General features: G+C 39.8%; 1 protein-coding gene across 1 annotated transcript in view; it reads left to right on the forward strand.

Moving 5' to 3' along the window:
* TMX4 (thioredoxin related transmembrane protein 4) overlaps positions 1-15,557 on the forward strand; it is a 42,667-nt gene that overhangs the window by 10,372 nt on the left and 16,738 nt on the right. The window contains exons 3-5 of the mRNA XM_027118193.1: positions 6,189-6,234; positions 7,868-7,996; positions 14,846-14,891. Coding sequence (XP_026973994.1) covers positions 6,189-6,234; positions 7,868-7,996; positions 14,846-14,891 — 221 coding nt within the window. The remainder of the gene's footprint in view (positions 1-6,188; positions 6,235-7,867; positions 7,997-14,845; positions 14,892-15,557) is intronic.

Below are 15,557 nucleotides of genomic sequence, written 5' to 3' on the forward strand. Positions count from 1 at the left end.
GGTAAGTGACTGGATTGGAGATACGGCATTTGGGTGGAATATCCTAAAGGATTTCCCAGTAGATTGGTTGTAGCACTTGGTGAGAGGAAAGAAGGAGGATCAGGTTTGGGACAGGGTTTAATTTGGAGATGTTTCATAGAAATCCAAATAGAGGTGAGCTAGAGATAGACATTTAAGGATCATCAGTGTAGATGGTATTTGAAGCAAAGGGACGAATTGAGATTACCTAGGGAGTGTGTGCAGAGAAGTGTTCTGTGGATTGAGAACCTGGGGCATTACAACATTTAGAAGAAAAGAAGTTCCAGCAGCAGAAAAGGAGAAGCCAGTGAAGCAGGAAGGAGATGGAGAAGTATGGGGTCCTGAAAGCTGAATGAAGAGAACATGCCTTATGTGGCAAACCTCTGGGGCAGCTTGTCCCTATTCTTGGAAGCTATTTAAGTATTTACTTCATTTTTACAAAATCTTACCTCCTGAATGAGTGGGAAGCCGTCAAAATGATATTATTTTCCCCAGGGCTGAGCTCTTTACTAGATATTTCTGTATACAGATTGATATTTGGGTACAGATCTGCATTACTGTATCTTTCATCAGGGCTGCTGTGCACAGGAGTGCTAGTTAGGGATAATTTCATTTCTTTTTTAAAAAGAAGGGAAAGCAAGAATTTTTGAGGTGTTAATGCATACTCTTCAGTTATGCCTGTAACTCTTCCATTGGTATATCTAATAAGAGATTTTTTAGGTATTTGAAATAGAAAATAAGATTTCAGGATTATAAAGACACTGCATTTTTACAGCTGAGATGTAGAAGTCAAGGAGAGCACAGGCCTTAGATTAGATTGCATTATATTGCCTGTTTAATACTGCATAGGCCAGATGATGTTTCAGTTGAGTTGACTTTAGAAAATTAAATTTAATGAGTATATACTTGAACCTTCTGTTCCATGCGGATGAGCTTAGTTGTCCAGGACAGGAAAAGAGCAGCTGCTCAGAACACCCATGGCTGTTGCACTAGATGAGAGGTAAACCAGACCCTTACCATGGTCAAGAATAAGTGCTGTCTTTAAAGCCACTAATTTATTATAGAAGACAATTTAGTTTACTGTACTTTAGTTAGTGTTGATATTTTAATTTTATAATTGTAAAACTTAGTCTTTTGTATTCTATTTTTACTGACAACTTTATTTCAATTTCAAAGGTAAGATTAGTTTTACTTTTTTTTAAAATTGTTTTCCTTCTACTTCTCTCTTTGGTGATAATAACTAACTGTGGAATATTACGCCGCCATAAAAAGGAATGAAATTGGGTCATTTGTAGAGACGTGGATGTACCTAGAGAGTGTTATACAGAGTGAAGTAAGTCAGAAAGAGAAAAGCGAGTATCGTATAGTAACTCATACATGTGGAATCTAGAAAAATGGTATAGATGATCTTATTTGCAAGGCAGAAATAGAGACACAGACGTAGAGAACAAATGTATGGATACCAAGGGGGAAAGGGGTGGGGAGGGAGGAATTGGGAGACTGGGATTGACACATATGTGTTATTGATACTATGTATAAAATAGACAACTGCTGGGAACGTACTGTAAAGCACAGGGAACTCTGCCTAATGCCTGGTGGTAACCTAAATGGGAGGGAAGTATGAAAGGGAGGGGATATCTGTATGTGTATGGCTGATTCATTTTGTTCTGCAATGTAGGCTAACACAACATTGTAAAGCAACCATACTCTAATAAAAATTAATAAAAAAAACTAACATTTAGTAGCATTTACTTCAGCCTGTAATTGTGTTAAGCACTTACATACATTTTAGCTTCATTACAATCCTAGGAAGAACAAACTATTTATATATTATTACTCATAAAACTGAGGCTCAGAGAGGTTAAGTAACATGCCTAAAATAACACAGCTAATAAATGATAGAACAAAAGCTAGTAGCTGTCCCCATTTTCTTAATATTAAATTTAAATAATTTCTGTTGTGCTTTTGCATATGAAATTAGTTCCCTGCCATAAATTTTATTTCTCTAATCTTTAATTCTTCTTTTTCTTTTGCTATATGTGTTTAAGATAAGCTTGCTAATAAGAAATTAAAATTTTTTCTGCATTTTGGATTAATGTCATTTTATGCTGCAGTGCAATCTTCATTTTAAAGTGGAAGTTACCCTTAAAGTATAAAAGGTACCGTAGAAATTTTGGGATGTCTCCTTAAGTATTTGAGGTGTGCTTGTTTCTTCCATACTTTCTGAAGTTTGTGTCAGTGAACCATTATGCAAACCTTGAAATGAGCTGCTGCCCTGTTATAATTCTTTAAGATCTATACTTGTTTTTAAATCATAAAGCCACAACCTCACATGGTGCTTCTGTGTTCCAAGGTGGTCATGGTTTAACTTTTCAGGTGATGAAGGTCTCCCTTAACATTTCATAGTATCAGTATTAAAAATTAGAAGACATTCATATCAAAAACTATAAATTTCTTATACCCTTTAATGTAGCCATTTGGGGAACAAGTGTGCTGTTGTACCGTCTAGCCTGAATGAGAAAGATGCAGAAATCTCAGAGACCATCCATTACTGTGTTTCTTTTTTATTTTCGCATTGATTTTCATGGGTGCATTTATTTATAAAATTTTAAGTTATGTTATCCAAAATAAGGCACAATTTCCAAAGCACTTAAGACTAAACTAGTGTTTGTTACATCCTCTTATTTTATTCTAACTTTGAATCAGAGATTTAAATAAAGAAATTAATAACATTTATTAAGTACTTATATGTCAGACCCTGTTTTCTATGTGCTATATAAATATAAAATCACTTAATACTACAATACTGCAAGGTAGAAATTGTGATGCCCATTTATAATAAGAAAACTGAAGCCCAGAGAGTTTAAATTAACTGTCTCATATTAAAAACTATTAAGAGGCAGAAGTGGAGTTTAACCCCAGGTAAGCTGGCTCATGAATCTGGAAATTCATATTGTATAATTTAATGTGTTTTATGAACTATTTTTTTTATACAGCAGGTTTTTATTAGTTATCTATTTTATACATATTAGTGTATATATGTCAATCCTGATCTCCCAATTCATCCCACCACCACCCCCGCCCCGCAGTTTCCCTCTTTGGTGTCCATACATTTGTTCTCTACATCTGTGTCTCTATTTCTGCCTTGCAAATGGTTCATCTGTACCATTTTTCTAGATTCCACATATATGCGTTAATATATGATATTTTTCTCTTTCTGACTTACTTCTCTCTGTATGACAGTCTCTAGGTCCATCCATGTCTCTACAAATGACCCATTTCGTTCCTTTTTATAGCTGAGTAATATTCCATTGTATATATGTACCACATCTTCTTTGTCCATTCGTCTGTCAATGGGCATTTAGGTTGCTTCCATGACCTGGCTATTGTAAATAGTGCTGCAGTGAACACTGGGGTACATGTGTCTTTTTGAATTATGGTTTTCTCTGTGTATATGCCCAGTAGTGAGATTGCTGGGTCATATGGTAATTCTATTTTTCGTTTTTTAAGGAACCTCCATACTGTTCTCCATAGTGGCTGTATCAATTTACATTCCCACCAACAGTGCAAGAGGGTTCCCTTCTCTCCACATCCTCTCCAGCATTTGTTGTTTGTAGATTTTCTGATGATTCCCATTCTAACTGGTGTGAGGTGTTACCTCATTGTAGTTTTGATTTGCATTTCTCTAATAATTAATGATGTTGAGCAGCTTTTCATGTGCCTCTTGGCCATCTGTATGTCTTCTTTGGAGAAATGCCTATTTAGGTCTCCTGCCCATTTTTGGATTGGGTTGTTTGTTTTTTTAATATTGAGCTGCATGAGCTGCTTGTATGTTTTGGAGATTAATCCTTTGTCCGTTGACTCGTTTGCAAATATTTTCTCCCATTCTGAGGGTTGTCTTTTCGTTTTATGAACTACTTTTAAGATTTTGTATAAGTTAATGTTTTATAAACTACTTTTAAGATTTATTTTTGGGCTTCCCTGGTGGCACAGTGGTTGAGAGTCCACCTGCCGATGCAGGGGACATGGGTTCATGCCCCGGTCTGGGAGGGTTCGTGCCCCGGGTTCGTGCCCCGGTCTGGGAGGATCCCACATGCTGCGGAGCGGTTAGGCCCGTGAGCCATGGCCGCTGAGCCTGCGCGTCCAGAGCGTGTGCTCCTCAACGGGAGAGGCCACAACAGTGAGAGGCCCGCGTACCACAAAAAAAAAAAAAAAAAAAAAAAGATGTATTTATTTTTTATTTATTGCCATGGCCAATGATGACCAAGATCACATGAAGGATTTTAAGGAACAAGTTAAAAATACTGCTTTCAGTGATACCTAACATATATTAGAAATCCTATTTATTCTGATAAAAATAAAATCTAAATAGAAACTTGAGGTAGCGATGGGATGCTGTTTGTTCATTCTCCTTTAAAAGGCCATATAAACAAAGCATAATTCCTTAATACTGTAACTCCTTAGATAAAATTTTTGAATGGTCATAAGAATCTCTAGCTAGGAGAGAAATGAGGTGAAACTGTTTGCAGTAATTATTTTAAGCTTAAAGCATATAATAGTTTAGGATTACCAATGCTTTTTCCCCTAGTAATTTAGCATTGGAAATTTATTAAAAAATACCCTTGTTCCCCTGCTGGGCTGTATTTCCAAACAATGTTAGAGGTGAACATGCTTGTTAAATCCTCAGTGGACTTCTCAGGTCACATGTGTTTTTGCAACTGCCAGTACAACCTTTTTTTCCCCCCCCAGATGTACAAAGATAAGTGTATGTAGTAAATGTTTCTTTTTGTAAATTGATTTTTATTACCTTCAGAATACTATCTTTTCTTTTAAGTGCCATAGGGATGTTTTAGAGTCTACTTGGTTTGATATCAGAAAAAAAAAAGTAATTGTTTTTTGGGAAGACTCATCATTAATTAATAATTATTATACTGAATATAGGTTTAACTTATAGAATGGGTATAAGCAAATTTCCCGTGTTATTAAAAGTAAAGCTTCAGTGTTTCAAATTGCAGGTGAGACAGGAGAGATGTAAAATTTGAGCCACTTTATTTGAATAGCTATTTGATTTTGTCCAGATTGTTCTTCAATGGGAAAAGCAGAAGTTTTGAGAAAGGTGAAAATAATGTCTCATTTTTCCATGCTGGCCAGAGATAGCCTTCAGCTTTGCTTCTCTTTGCCAGAACCAGGCTTACTCACTTTTGGTGCCCACATAAACATTATTTATTTGTAAACATTTAAAGAGCATTATGCTCATTACTCCTATATCATTCAGGTTTTTGTTGCATGCCCCTTAATATCATCAATCTCTGTTTGTAGTCATGGTTGTGATTATTTTGATTAAGTTTTTCCCTCTGCCACTAGACTGTACGCATTTTTTGTTTATCTATATCTTGAATAGTTATCACAGTGCCCAGAACAAAGAAGGTGCTTAGTAAATATTTGCTGAGTGACTAAGGGTTTTCTTTATCTTTGTCTTCACGGTGTACCTGGCATAACAATTGATATGTAGTTAGTGTTTAGTAAAGGTTTGCCAAGACAAATTGAAAAAAATCTATTTAATGTATATAGAATCCCTTGACAGTACTTGCAAATATTATAAATGTGCAAAGATTATACATAACTTATTTTGTATTCCTTATTATTTTTTAAATGTATGACTGATGTAATAATACCTATTATTATTTATTGAGTCCTTTACTATGTGCTACACACTTGATATAATGATCCAATATAACTTCAGAACAATTCAGTTAGGCTTTTATATCCCCATTTTATAGATGAGGTAGCCAAGACTCAGAAAGGTTAAGTAATTTATCTAAGGACACAAAGCTAGTAAATGGAGAATTTAGTTGTTTAACCCAGATTGCATGTCTCTAAAACCTATCCTTTCAGCCACCATATAATTCTAAGTATTACACAAGCCAGAAAACTCTAGTTTAACACATCAAAGATAAGCAAGTTGTATGTCATGACTAGAAAGTATTAGGTAAATAAAAATGGGTAAAAATTTATTTTTAAAAAATAGTAAATGTGATTCAGTAATGGGAAAGATTTTGCTAATGTGGTTGTAAGAACAAGCTCAAGGCTGTTTGTTCTTGCACCTTAAGTTAGATGCTTGGTTTAGTCTGAGTTTGACTTGTAACTTTTTTTGTCTATGCTTCTTGTAGGTTTGAGTGGCCGCTTCTTTGTCACTACCCTCCCAGCATTTTTTCAGTAAGTTCAAATAATTTTCTGGTTTTACAAAGATTAGAAATCAGTAGATGTGTACCAGTATTCTAAGTTGTTTTCCATAACCGTCACTCATGCAGCTTAGCATTTGAAGGGAGAAAGACTGGTCTGCACTGAATGATAGTGATTAGAAGAGAGGAATGCTCAGGGTGCTACAGAGAAAGGAACCTAATTTCAGGTAGCAAATAGGTGAGGAGGTCAAAGAAGATTTTTCTGATGATGTAAAAGATGGGATGATTCTTAATAGATAGGAAGGAATAGGTTAAGCAGGCAAGGTAGAGAAGGCCTTTCCAGATAGAGGATGTATCATGGAAAAGCCCAGGAGAAAAGGAGATAACCTTCAGAGAACTGTAACTAGTTCTCTGTGGCTGGCCCATAGGGTACAGCTGGATCATCCTGGGTGATGGGGCCAGAGAGGCTTAGGTAGTGAGAGGGGGGAAGGAGAAAGGGATGGATTCCGGAGATACTTAGGAGATGGGATCATTGGAAGTGGTGATTGATTAGCCATAAGGAGGAAGGAGCCTGTGATGACTTACCAATGGGCCATTCTTAACTAGTGAAAGCCTTTGAGGAGCCGTTAAAATAAGGTGAAGTTTGGAAGATAGAGGCCAGAATAGAGAAGATAATGTGAAGGGTTTATGCTAATTCCAAATGGGGAAGTTTAGGTGATAGCTTGATTTCAGGATCTAAAGCTGTTAAGAAAGATCTAGGCTAGAGATACATACTGGGGTTTAGATAACAGTAGAAATATAGACAATGAGAAATAGATACATTGGGAAGAGAAGCAGGTCAAGGATAGAACCTGAGTTGACCACCATTAGGACATCTGCAAAGGGAAACAGGGAGTGTGGAAATGAGAAGGGATGGACAGAGTAGTAGGAAGAAGTCCAGAGAGCTCATGTCATAAAAGCCAAGGGAAGGGAGGCTCAGCAGTGGACAGTGCCAATGACCCACCCAGGAAAAATGGTAGAAAAGTGCTCCATGGATATGGCACTTAAGAGTCATTGGAGACCTCTAATATGAGCAGTTTCCATGGAGTCATGGATGCAGGACCCCCGACTGCAGGAGTGTTGAATGAGTAATGTAAGAGGAGAAAATGGCAAGTGTAGACTCCTCCTCTAGGAAGCTTGACTGGCAAGAAAGCGAGAGGGAGGGAAGACGAAAGGCGTATGTGAGACTAAGAGACATTTTGTTAATTTTCAGGGGAGGGACTTGGATGACATAGATTTGGAAATTTGGATACAATTTTTTAAAACTTGATAACAATTGCTGTTTTGCTGCTATAAGAGAAAAATCGGAATAATTGGTTGCAAAAATAATAAAAAGTAACTTGGCAGATTAGACAGTGCCAAGGACTTTGCTTATAGTCACAAATTGTGCAGTAATAAAATAGAATATTTAATACTTTCTGTTTTGGAATTCCTCATTTGTACTAGATAAGTATTTATGCGTGCTTTCTGACTTATACCTAACTATAACATTTCTTTTTCTTCATTTGAGCCAAGTTAAAATTCAGAGTGGAGTTCACATGTAAAACCAATAGTTATTTTGATTTTCATTGTCTGTAATACTTGATATTTTAATGGATTTATTTTCTATTTGTTTTTATAATTTACAGTGCAAAGGATGGGATATTCCGCCGTTACCGTGGCCCAGGAATCTATGAAGACCTGCAGAACTATATCTTAGAGAAGAAGTGGCAATCAGTTGAGCCTCTGACTGGCTGGAAATCCCCGGCTTCTCTAACGTAACTTGTTTTTTAATGACAAGGTGTTATTAATAGAACAGAAGGTCTCAAGTTAACAACCCATAGAACTTGACAGTCTACATTTTTCTTCATATTCACTTCTGGTTACCCAGACTACACATGCCTATGCTTGGCCCATGTTGTGTTTCTGGTTTTGTGACCCACATATGTTTCAGCTGGTTGTTAGGATACTGGGAATTAAGTACCCAGATTCAGGTGGGTTACAGAAATCCTCTCCTCTAACTTCTGCACCATGTCACCTGTTTTCTCTTTACAAAATATGGTGAACACCATTTACCATCCTTCCTTCCGTATAAATTATTCATAAGATAGAGGAGCAACTGTTTCTTGAATTATAGTTCATGAAGGAATTGCTCATGTATCCGTGTGGAAAATAAGACTGATGGTGTCTTTGGCTGCCTAGCAGAATACTGCTGGGGTAACTTTTGGCCATAATGGCAAACTGTATAATGCTTGGTGAGACAGATAAGGCCAAGCCATAATAACTTTTTCACAGTTTTAATTTTGAGTGAATTGTCATATTTGTAATTAATTTTATATTAGTATATATAAGTGTAAGGAATGTCCCTGCTGAAATAGGGTCAAATCATGCCATATTTCAGGAATAAGTAATCTGGTAGCATTTATAGGAAATACATGGCTTATTCTAAAAGCAGCTCATCTCTGGCATTTCATTCTGCAAATATGTGAGCACTGATTTTATGCAGGTACTGTTCCAAGTGCTAGATGTGCAGCAGTGAACAAGACAGATGTGACCCCTCTGCTCTCCTCGGGTGACTTAAAGTAAGACAGATTAAGAAAAAAACTAGGGATGTAAAGAATCATAGTCTAGATAAGGACTGTTCAGAAAAAAACAAAAAATAAACCTTTACTAAGTCAGGGACTAATTGTGGGAGTGTGGCCCTGCATTAGACATTAGATGGGGGCTAGGAGAGGTTGCTCTGAGGGGAGGACTGCAAGTGAGATCTAAAGACAGCATGGCCCAGCCAGGTGATGAGCAGGGGAGGAACGTTCCCAGGAACGGGCATAGCATCCGCACAGGCCCCAAATCGGAAAGAGCTCCGTGTGTTGAGGAGCAGAAAGGTGGCCAGTGAAAGGGTGGGAGAGGAGTGTAAACTGAGAAAGCGAGGAGGGCAGGAAGCAGATCATGCAGGCCTGTGGCCAGTGAGGAGCTGGGATGTTAGCAGCGCACGCGGTGAGCAGAGAGTGGAAAAGGCCATGTGGAGAGGCGAGACAGGTAGAGTCTAGCCCAGGGATGGTGTCAGTGCAGATCAGGGTGGTGGCAGTGGGGATGGAGAGAATGGGTGGATCTAAAATATGTTTTAAACATCTGCCCCACATGCTGGAAGCCATCTCGCGCCGGTGGCAGCGTGCCTGCCACTCCACGTCCCACCACGCCGAGCCCCTGCAGGGGTCATCATGAGACAAGCTTGCCAAAATGGCCACAGCCAGTTAAGGAGACTGAGGGAAATTTTGATTCACTGGACCTTGCAGACCTTGCTAAAAAGTAGCCATGGTGGCGCAAGGTGTTTGGGTAGGAATCTGGGCCTTCAGCCGAGAAGTATAGCGTGGCAACCCAGCTGTTAATTGGAGGTGTCACTGGATGGTGTATGGGTTTCATATTCCAGAAGGTTAGAAAGTGGGCTGGAAAAGGGACTGATCCACAGGATTTTTGAGACTTTATGAGTTCTGAGAATGTAGAAAACTTGGAATTAATTCTTAAACTTGCAGGTGATCCTTTGAAAAATGTATGTTTTTCAGACCTTCCTTTTAAAATGTTTGCCTTGGACCGGGGCACGAACCCGTGTCCCCTGCATCGGCAGGTGGACTCTCAACCACTGTGCCACCAGTGAAGCCCAAAATGTTTGCCTTTTAACTTATCTTGGGAATGATGTATTGAATTTGGAAATTGTAGCTACCAGTAGATGTGTGGCATTTTTAGGAATTCATCCATTTCCATTTTTTTCCTTATTATATTCTGGTAGTATTTTAAGGCAACATGTTATTTTGCTTGTAACAAGTATGAATCATACACAAATCATAATGGTATGAGCCACTTTGGTCTATATTTTTGTACAAGAACTCAATTTTTTTTTTCACTTTTTATTATGGAAACTTTCAAACATACATAAAAGTACAGAAAATAGTACAATAACCCCCATGTACCCTTTACCCACCTATAATGATCATCAAATTATAGCTTTTTTTAATCAATTGTTTTGAAAGAGATACCAAATGTGTCATTCTGTTAAAGGTAAGAACTCGTTTTGAAAATCATAAATACAATACCCTATTATTATACCCATCTGACCCCACCCAGACCAATGGAATGGGGGCTGCAAAACCTAACTGAAGTGCCTTGTGCCCCTTTGGGCTGCAGGTAGTGGGAGTGGTCTCTCTAGTGGGATGGGGGTGGCCTTTATCCCCCTGTGATTATTGGTGGTGACAAAAATTAGCAGGTTGCTCTAAGCTGCTTTGGGCAGGTTACAATAGATAATAGACTGAAATAAGATTCTAACTTCTTCCTGAGGGACATGGTTGAGGTCCGTATTGCAGGTTGGCCTCATCCTATTGCAGTGAGAATGGCCTTGAGTTTTGCCTGCTGAGCGGGGCCACCACTGGTGGCCGTGCAGAGTGGGTGCTGAGGTTGAACAGTGGCGGTGCTGTGGTGCACATCACTGGTGGCATTTAGGAGAGCTCCCTCAGGCACTCAGGGGAGCCTCTAAATGGAGACACTGTTGCCAGCAGCTTTGCCTCAGGTGAAGTGAGAGAGATTTCCCCCAAAGAGCAGCTGCCACCCCTCCATGCCAAACTGAGATGCCAGGACCAGGCAGCTGCCCATGGATGCTCTGCTTCCTTGTGATTGGCAAGACCTCTTTAATAAGGCATGCATTTTTCTCCAGTACCCAGAATCCAATAATGTGCTGGGCCTCCTTAGTGATGGGGACTGAAGACACAGCAGCTTTTCTTTGACTGACAGAGGGATTAGGCGTTTTCAGTCATCACTTTGACCGTGTTCGGGTTTCAGCTTCCCTTGCTCGGGGCTTCCCTTCCTGTAGTTTGGCCTGGCCTGGAGAACCTCTGACAGCTGGTGGCTGGAGTGCCTGTGAGACTTTTCTCTCTTTTCACTCCTCACCCCAGAGCTCCTTCTGTCCCCTCCTGGCATCCCTGCCACTCTGGGCCACCCTTTGACCCAGGCTCCCTCCTTGTGATGGACCAGGTAAGATGGGAGCTGTAATGCAGAAGAGAGGGAGAGGGATCCAGTGGCACTTTCACTTTCCGGCTGCTGCCCACTCAGGGCCAACAAATAGATGCTCATGTCTTCAGTCTTCCTGAGGCTCTGTATCCGCATTGTTGACACGGTTTGAGCTTGAGCAGTCCCATTGTCATGAGCATCACTGTCATTGTTATAACATACAAACAAGGCTTTCCTCCCGCTGCCCACCTGGGCCACTTGTCTGCTCCCACCTCTCACCACTCAGCTTCAGGGACATTCATCAGTAGGCAGGGGGCCAGGGGTGGGGATGGGGGAAGGAGGCGCCTGACTGTCACACCTGGCCTGCCAGCTGGGTGAGAGCCCTCCTTACCGGACCTGGCAGGACACAGGACACAATTAAAAGGTGAATCTTACATAATTCTAGCTAACATACCCTTGGGTTGGGTGCTTGTGGTTTTGAAGTGTGTAACTGTTATAAAGATGTTCTCTCCATCATCCTTTTGTGTGACTTTTGCAGAAAGATGGATATGACTGATGGTTGGGCTCTTACTTGAAACTTTTACTTTTGTGTAGTTTGGGAAATGCAGTAAATTTCTGGTTGAAAAAAATGGCTTAGGGATAGATCTGAAATATCTGAGTATCATTAGTATTTCATGATGATGTCAATTTCTTCTCTGAGGGAAGCTTACTTAAGGCCACTTTTGGACCCCGTAGGCAAAATTAGGCTGCTGCCGTCTCTGCTCCCTCCACCAAATTATCAGCTTCATTTCTTTGTCGTGGATTCCAGGTCTGGGCCCTTCTTAATCACTTATACAATATTAGTGTGATCTCTTTGAGAATTGGGCAGAAAACATGCCTTATTCTGGACTCGATTTCCCAAAAATCATGCAGTGTGGCTTAACGTCTGTGATGTTGGATTCTTCTTAAGGAATTATGAGTTTCAAGAGCACTAGTTTTCTAGCGAAAACTGACAGTGTTGCACTTTCTTCACATTTTCAGAGAACTGTAAAGTCAGCTTATTGATTCGCCAAAACTGTACCTTTCTGAATTTGAAGTGGTAAGAAGTGCCATTACTATGATTGAGAGCAGTGGTTTGCATCCTTACTTGTCCAGGGGAATCACCTGTGGACTTTTGAAAACTACTGACCCCTGGCTGCCATCCTAGAGACTCTGATTACACTGGTACTGGTGGGGCAGCCTCGTGTTCCTGTGGAGCAGCCAAAGTTGGGAACCACTACAGACTTAGAAGCTGGTGCTAATAAAATTATAGTTCTGCTGTTAACAAGTGACTGCTGAACAGGCCTTTAAAGCCTTTTAAATTAAGTGCCATACAACTTCAGATGCCTTCCGAATACCGAACATAAGTATAATATTACAGTTTATTAAATGTTATAGGAATCGTGTGGAGTGGATGCATGAAAGTAGCATGATGGCCAACCAGGGCCATTGTCATCAATACTTGTAAAACTCTTGGGCAGAAGATTGTGGGGTAATGGGTATTTGTATGGTGCCAACATATCACCCCACAAATGACCTACCCATTACCAAGGGAAAACTGCATTTCCACTGGAGAGGTCTGTCTCAATCACTGGTTAACCAAGTGATTAAACTTAGCATCACTCAGAGCCCACTTACAGCAGGCTTTTTAGTCTCTAAATGGAAGATGAGATCATAGTTTTCACTTTCCCAGCTCTTCCCTGAAGACTGAGATTCAGTGCTAATCATGGCCCCTAATAAATAAAAAACACTTGGCAAATGTTAAGCTTTGATGCTTCTTTTGTTTCCCTGTATGTCATAATAATAGCTAAGAAGAATAAGATTGAAATCAATGTCTGCTAATAGATGTTGAATTAAACTGAGACAGGACTGAGTTTAAAGATAGGAAGGAACAATTGTTTGAAGCTTTAGGAGCCCTAAAGAAAGGAGTATACCTGGAGAAAAAAAATAAAGCAGTCTGAAACTTGAGTAGTTAACTCAATAGAAATAACTGTGTAATAAAGCAAAGGAAAGCACTCTCTTTGATCATGTAGTGATTGCTAATGTGAATCCAACACCACTATAATTGATACTTTTAAATGAAATTTAAATTTTTATATGATGTAAATGTAGTTGTAAAATGTTTTAATAATTGTTTTACTATTAAAAATAAAATATGTTTTAAAGGTAGACTTTGCTCAGGTGAAGGAGAGGGAAGATTCATACACACACACACACACACACACACACACACACAACTCCTTGGTTTCTGGTTTGAGAATTTGATGGTCTTGGTACCAGTTACTGATTTGAGCAAGAGAAAATCAAGGGTTCAGGGTTGGACATGGAAAGTTTGAGATGCAGACTTCTTTGTAGAGCTGCCAAGTTGGATGCATGGAGCTGGGTCTCCATGGAGAATTCAGGAACACAAATACAAGGCATATAGATGGTATTTAAAGTTTTAAAAGGAAGGTGATCACCTAGAGAGAGAGAAAAAGAAAAGTGCTTGGGCCTGAGCCACAGGACACTCCAAAGTTAAGAAGTTGGGTAGAGAAGGAGTCAGCAAAAGGAAATTGAAAATGAGTACCGGTGAGGCAGGAGGACAGGTGAGGGTACACAGTTTCCTAGAAGCCAAGTAAAAGGTGCTCAAGAAGGAGGGAATAGTCACTCGTGTCCCATGTTACCAAGGGGTTAAGAGAGATCAAGTCTGAGATAGAGACATTGAGTGAAGCAATGCGATGTCATTGTGGCCTTGACAAGGAGTGATAGTGCAGTAGTGATGGAAGCCAGATTTGAATGGGTTAAAGATACGGTGAGGAAGAAGCAGCAGCAAGTATAGGCTTCTCTTTGGAGAAGTTTGTGAAGCTGAGCTGGAGGGCCGTCTGAGGTCCAGTGATGCTCTTTTCAAAAGATGAGAGAGGGTAGAACATGTTTTCGTGCAGATGAAAATGATCCAGCAGAGAGGGAGAAATTGCTGATGCAAGAAATGGGATGACAGGAAAAACCAAGTCATTAGCAAGACAGAAGGGATGGGGTGCAAGGCACGAGTGGAGGGTTTGGACTGTGCTCAGGCAGGTAGACTTTCTCTGTTGCAATAGGAGAAGGTGGATGCAGTTGTACACCAGGCTCAGATTTGCTGCTGGGAAGATAAGAGAGATCACATAATGGCTCTGGTTTCACAGTGACAGACAAGCAGTGTTTGTTAGCTGAGAGTGCATGGGGAGGGGAGGGTGTGTAAAGTTTGAAGGGAGAGAAAAGGATATGATAGGCTCTCAGGTAAGAGCCTAAAAGATAACAGTGGGACTGGGCCGTATTGAGTGCTCGCTGAGGTTTGTGACTGTGAGGGGAGATCGTGATTTTTTCCCCAGAGACATTCAGCTGCTCAGGGTTAGGGATTTCGCCAGGCATGCACCATGCAGGGAGAAAGGATCAGGGACTTGACCGTATTTAGAGCAGAGTAATTCAGATGGTGACCATGGGGTCTAAGCTCTATAAGGATGGAAATGAATCCAGGAGAGAGGACAATGTATTGCAAGAAGTGGAGGAGTAGTCCTTGTGACTTGAATCTTGTGTTTGTTTGTTTGTTTTTTAATACCATACATCACCAGTGGTTCTCCTTCTCTTTATTTTTTTAGGATGTCTGGAATGGCTGGTCTTTTTAGCATCTCTGGCAAGATATGGGTGAGTAAATATGCCCTTTATTATTATATTGGCAGAGGGTTTTTTTTTAAGAGTGAAACGGTAGCGTCTAAATAATTGGAAAATAAACACTTATAAATGGTTTTATAATTTCCGTTTTCTTTTTAAGTCACAGAACTACTCTTACATGGGGTCACAGTGGAAGTGTGTCTTTGTGTCCTTCTAGGGACATAAATTGGACAGAGACCTGTAACTACTGTGTCAAAGTCATATTTTCTTAGATCGGTAATGAATCCTTTTAACAAAGCTGAAAGGGCTTATGTGGTTTCTCTTCATCTTATTTTCCCATTGTTGTAATCTCCCTACAGATCAAATATTTGTCAGGGATCAGCCAACTTGTGTGTGGGCCGGGCCACCCTTTTTGGTAAATAAAGTTTTGTTGGAACACAGTCACATGCACTTATTACTTGTATTCTGTGACTGCTTTCACACTACAGTGGTAGAGATGAGTAGTTGTGATGGAGATCATATGGCCCACAAGCCTAAAATATTTATGATGTGGCCCTTTAAGGAAGAGAGCCCCTGATATGTGTGATTGTATCATTTCACTGAGTCCTTTCAGTGGCTTAGAACTTATTTAGGTTAAAGTGTTGAACTGTTACATAATCTTGAATGTATCACATAAGCTTTTGCTCCTCTTTACATGTA

Source organism: Aethalodelphis obliquidens, unplaced genomic scaffold (genome assembly GCF_003676395.1).
Source record: "Aethalodelphis obliquidens isolate GAN/ISIS:26980383/991018 unplaced genomic scaffold, ASM367639v1 scaffold18, whole genome shotgun sequence".
NCBI lineage: Eukaryota > Metazoa > Chordata > Mammalia > Artiodactyla > Delphinidae > Aethalodelphis > Aethalodelphis obliquidens.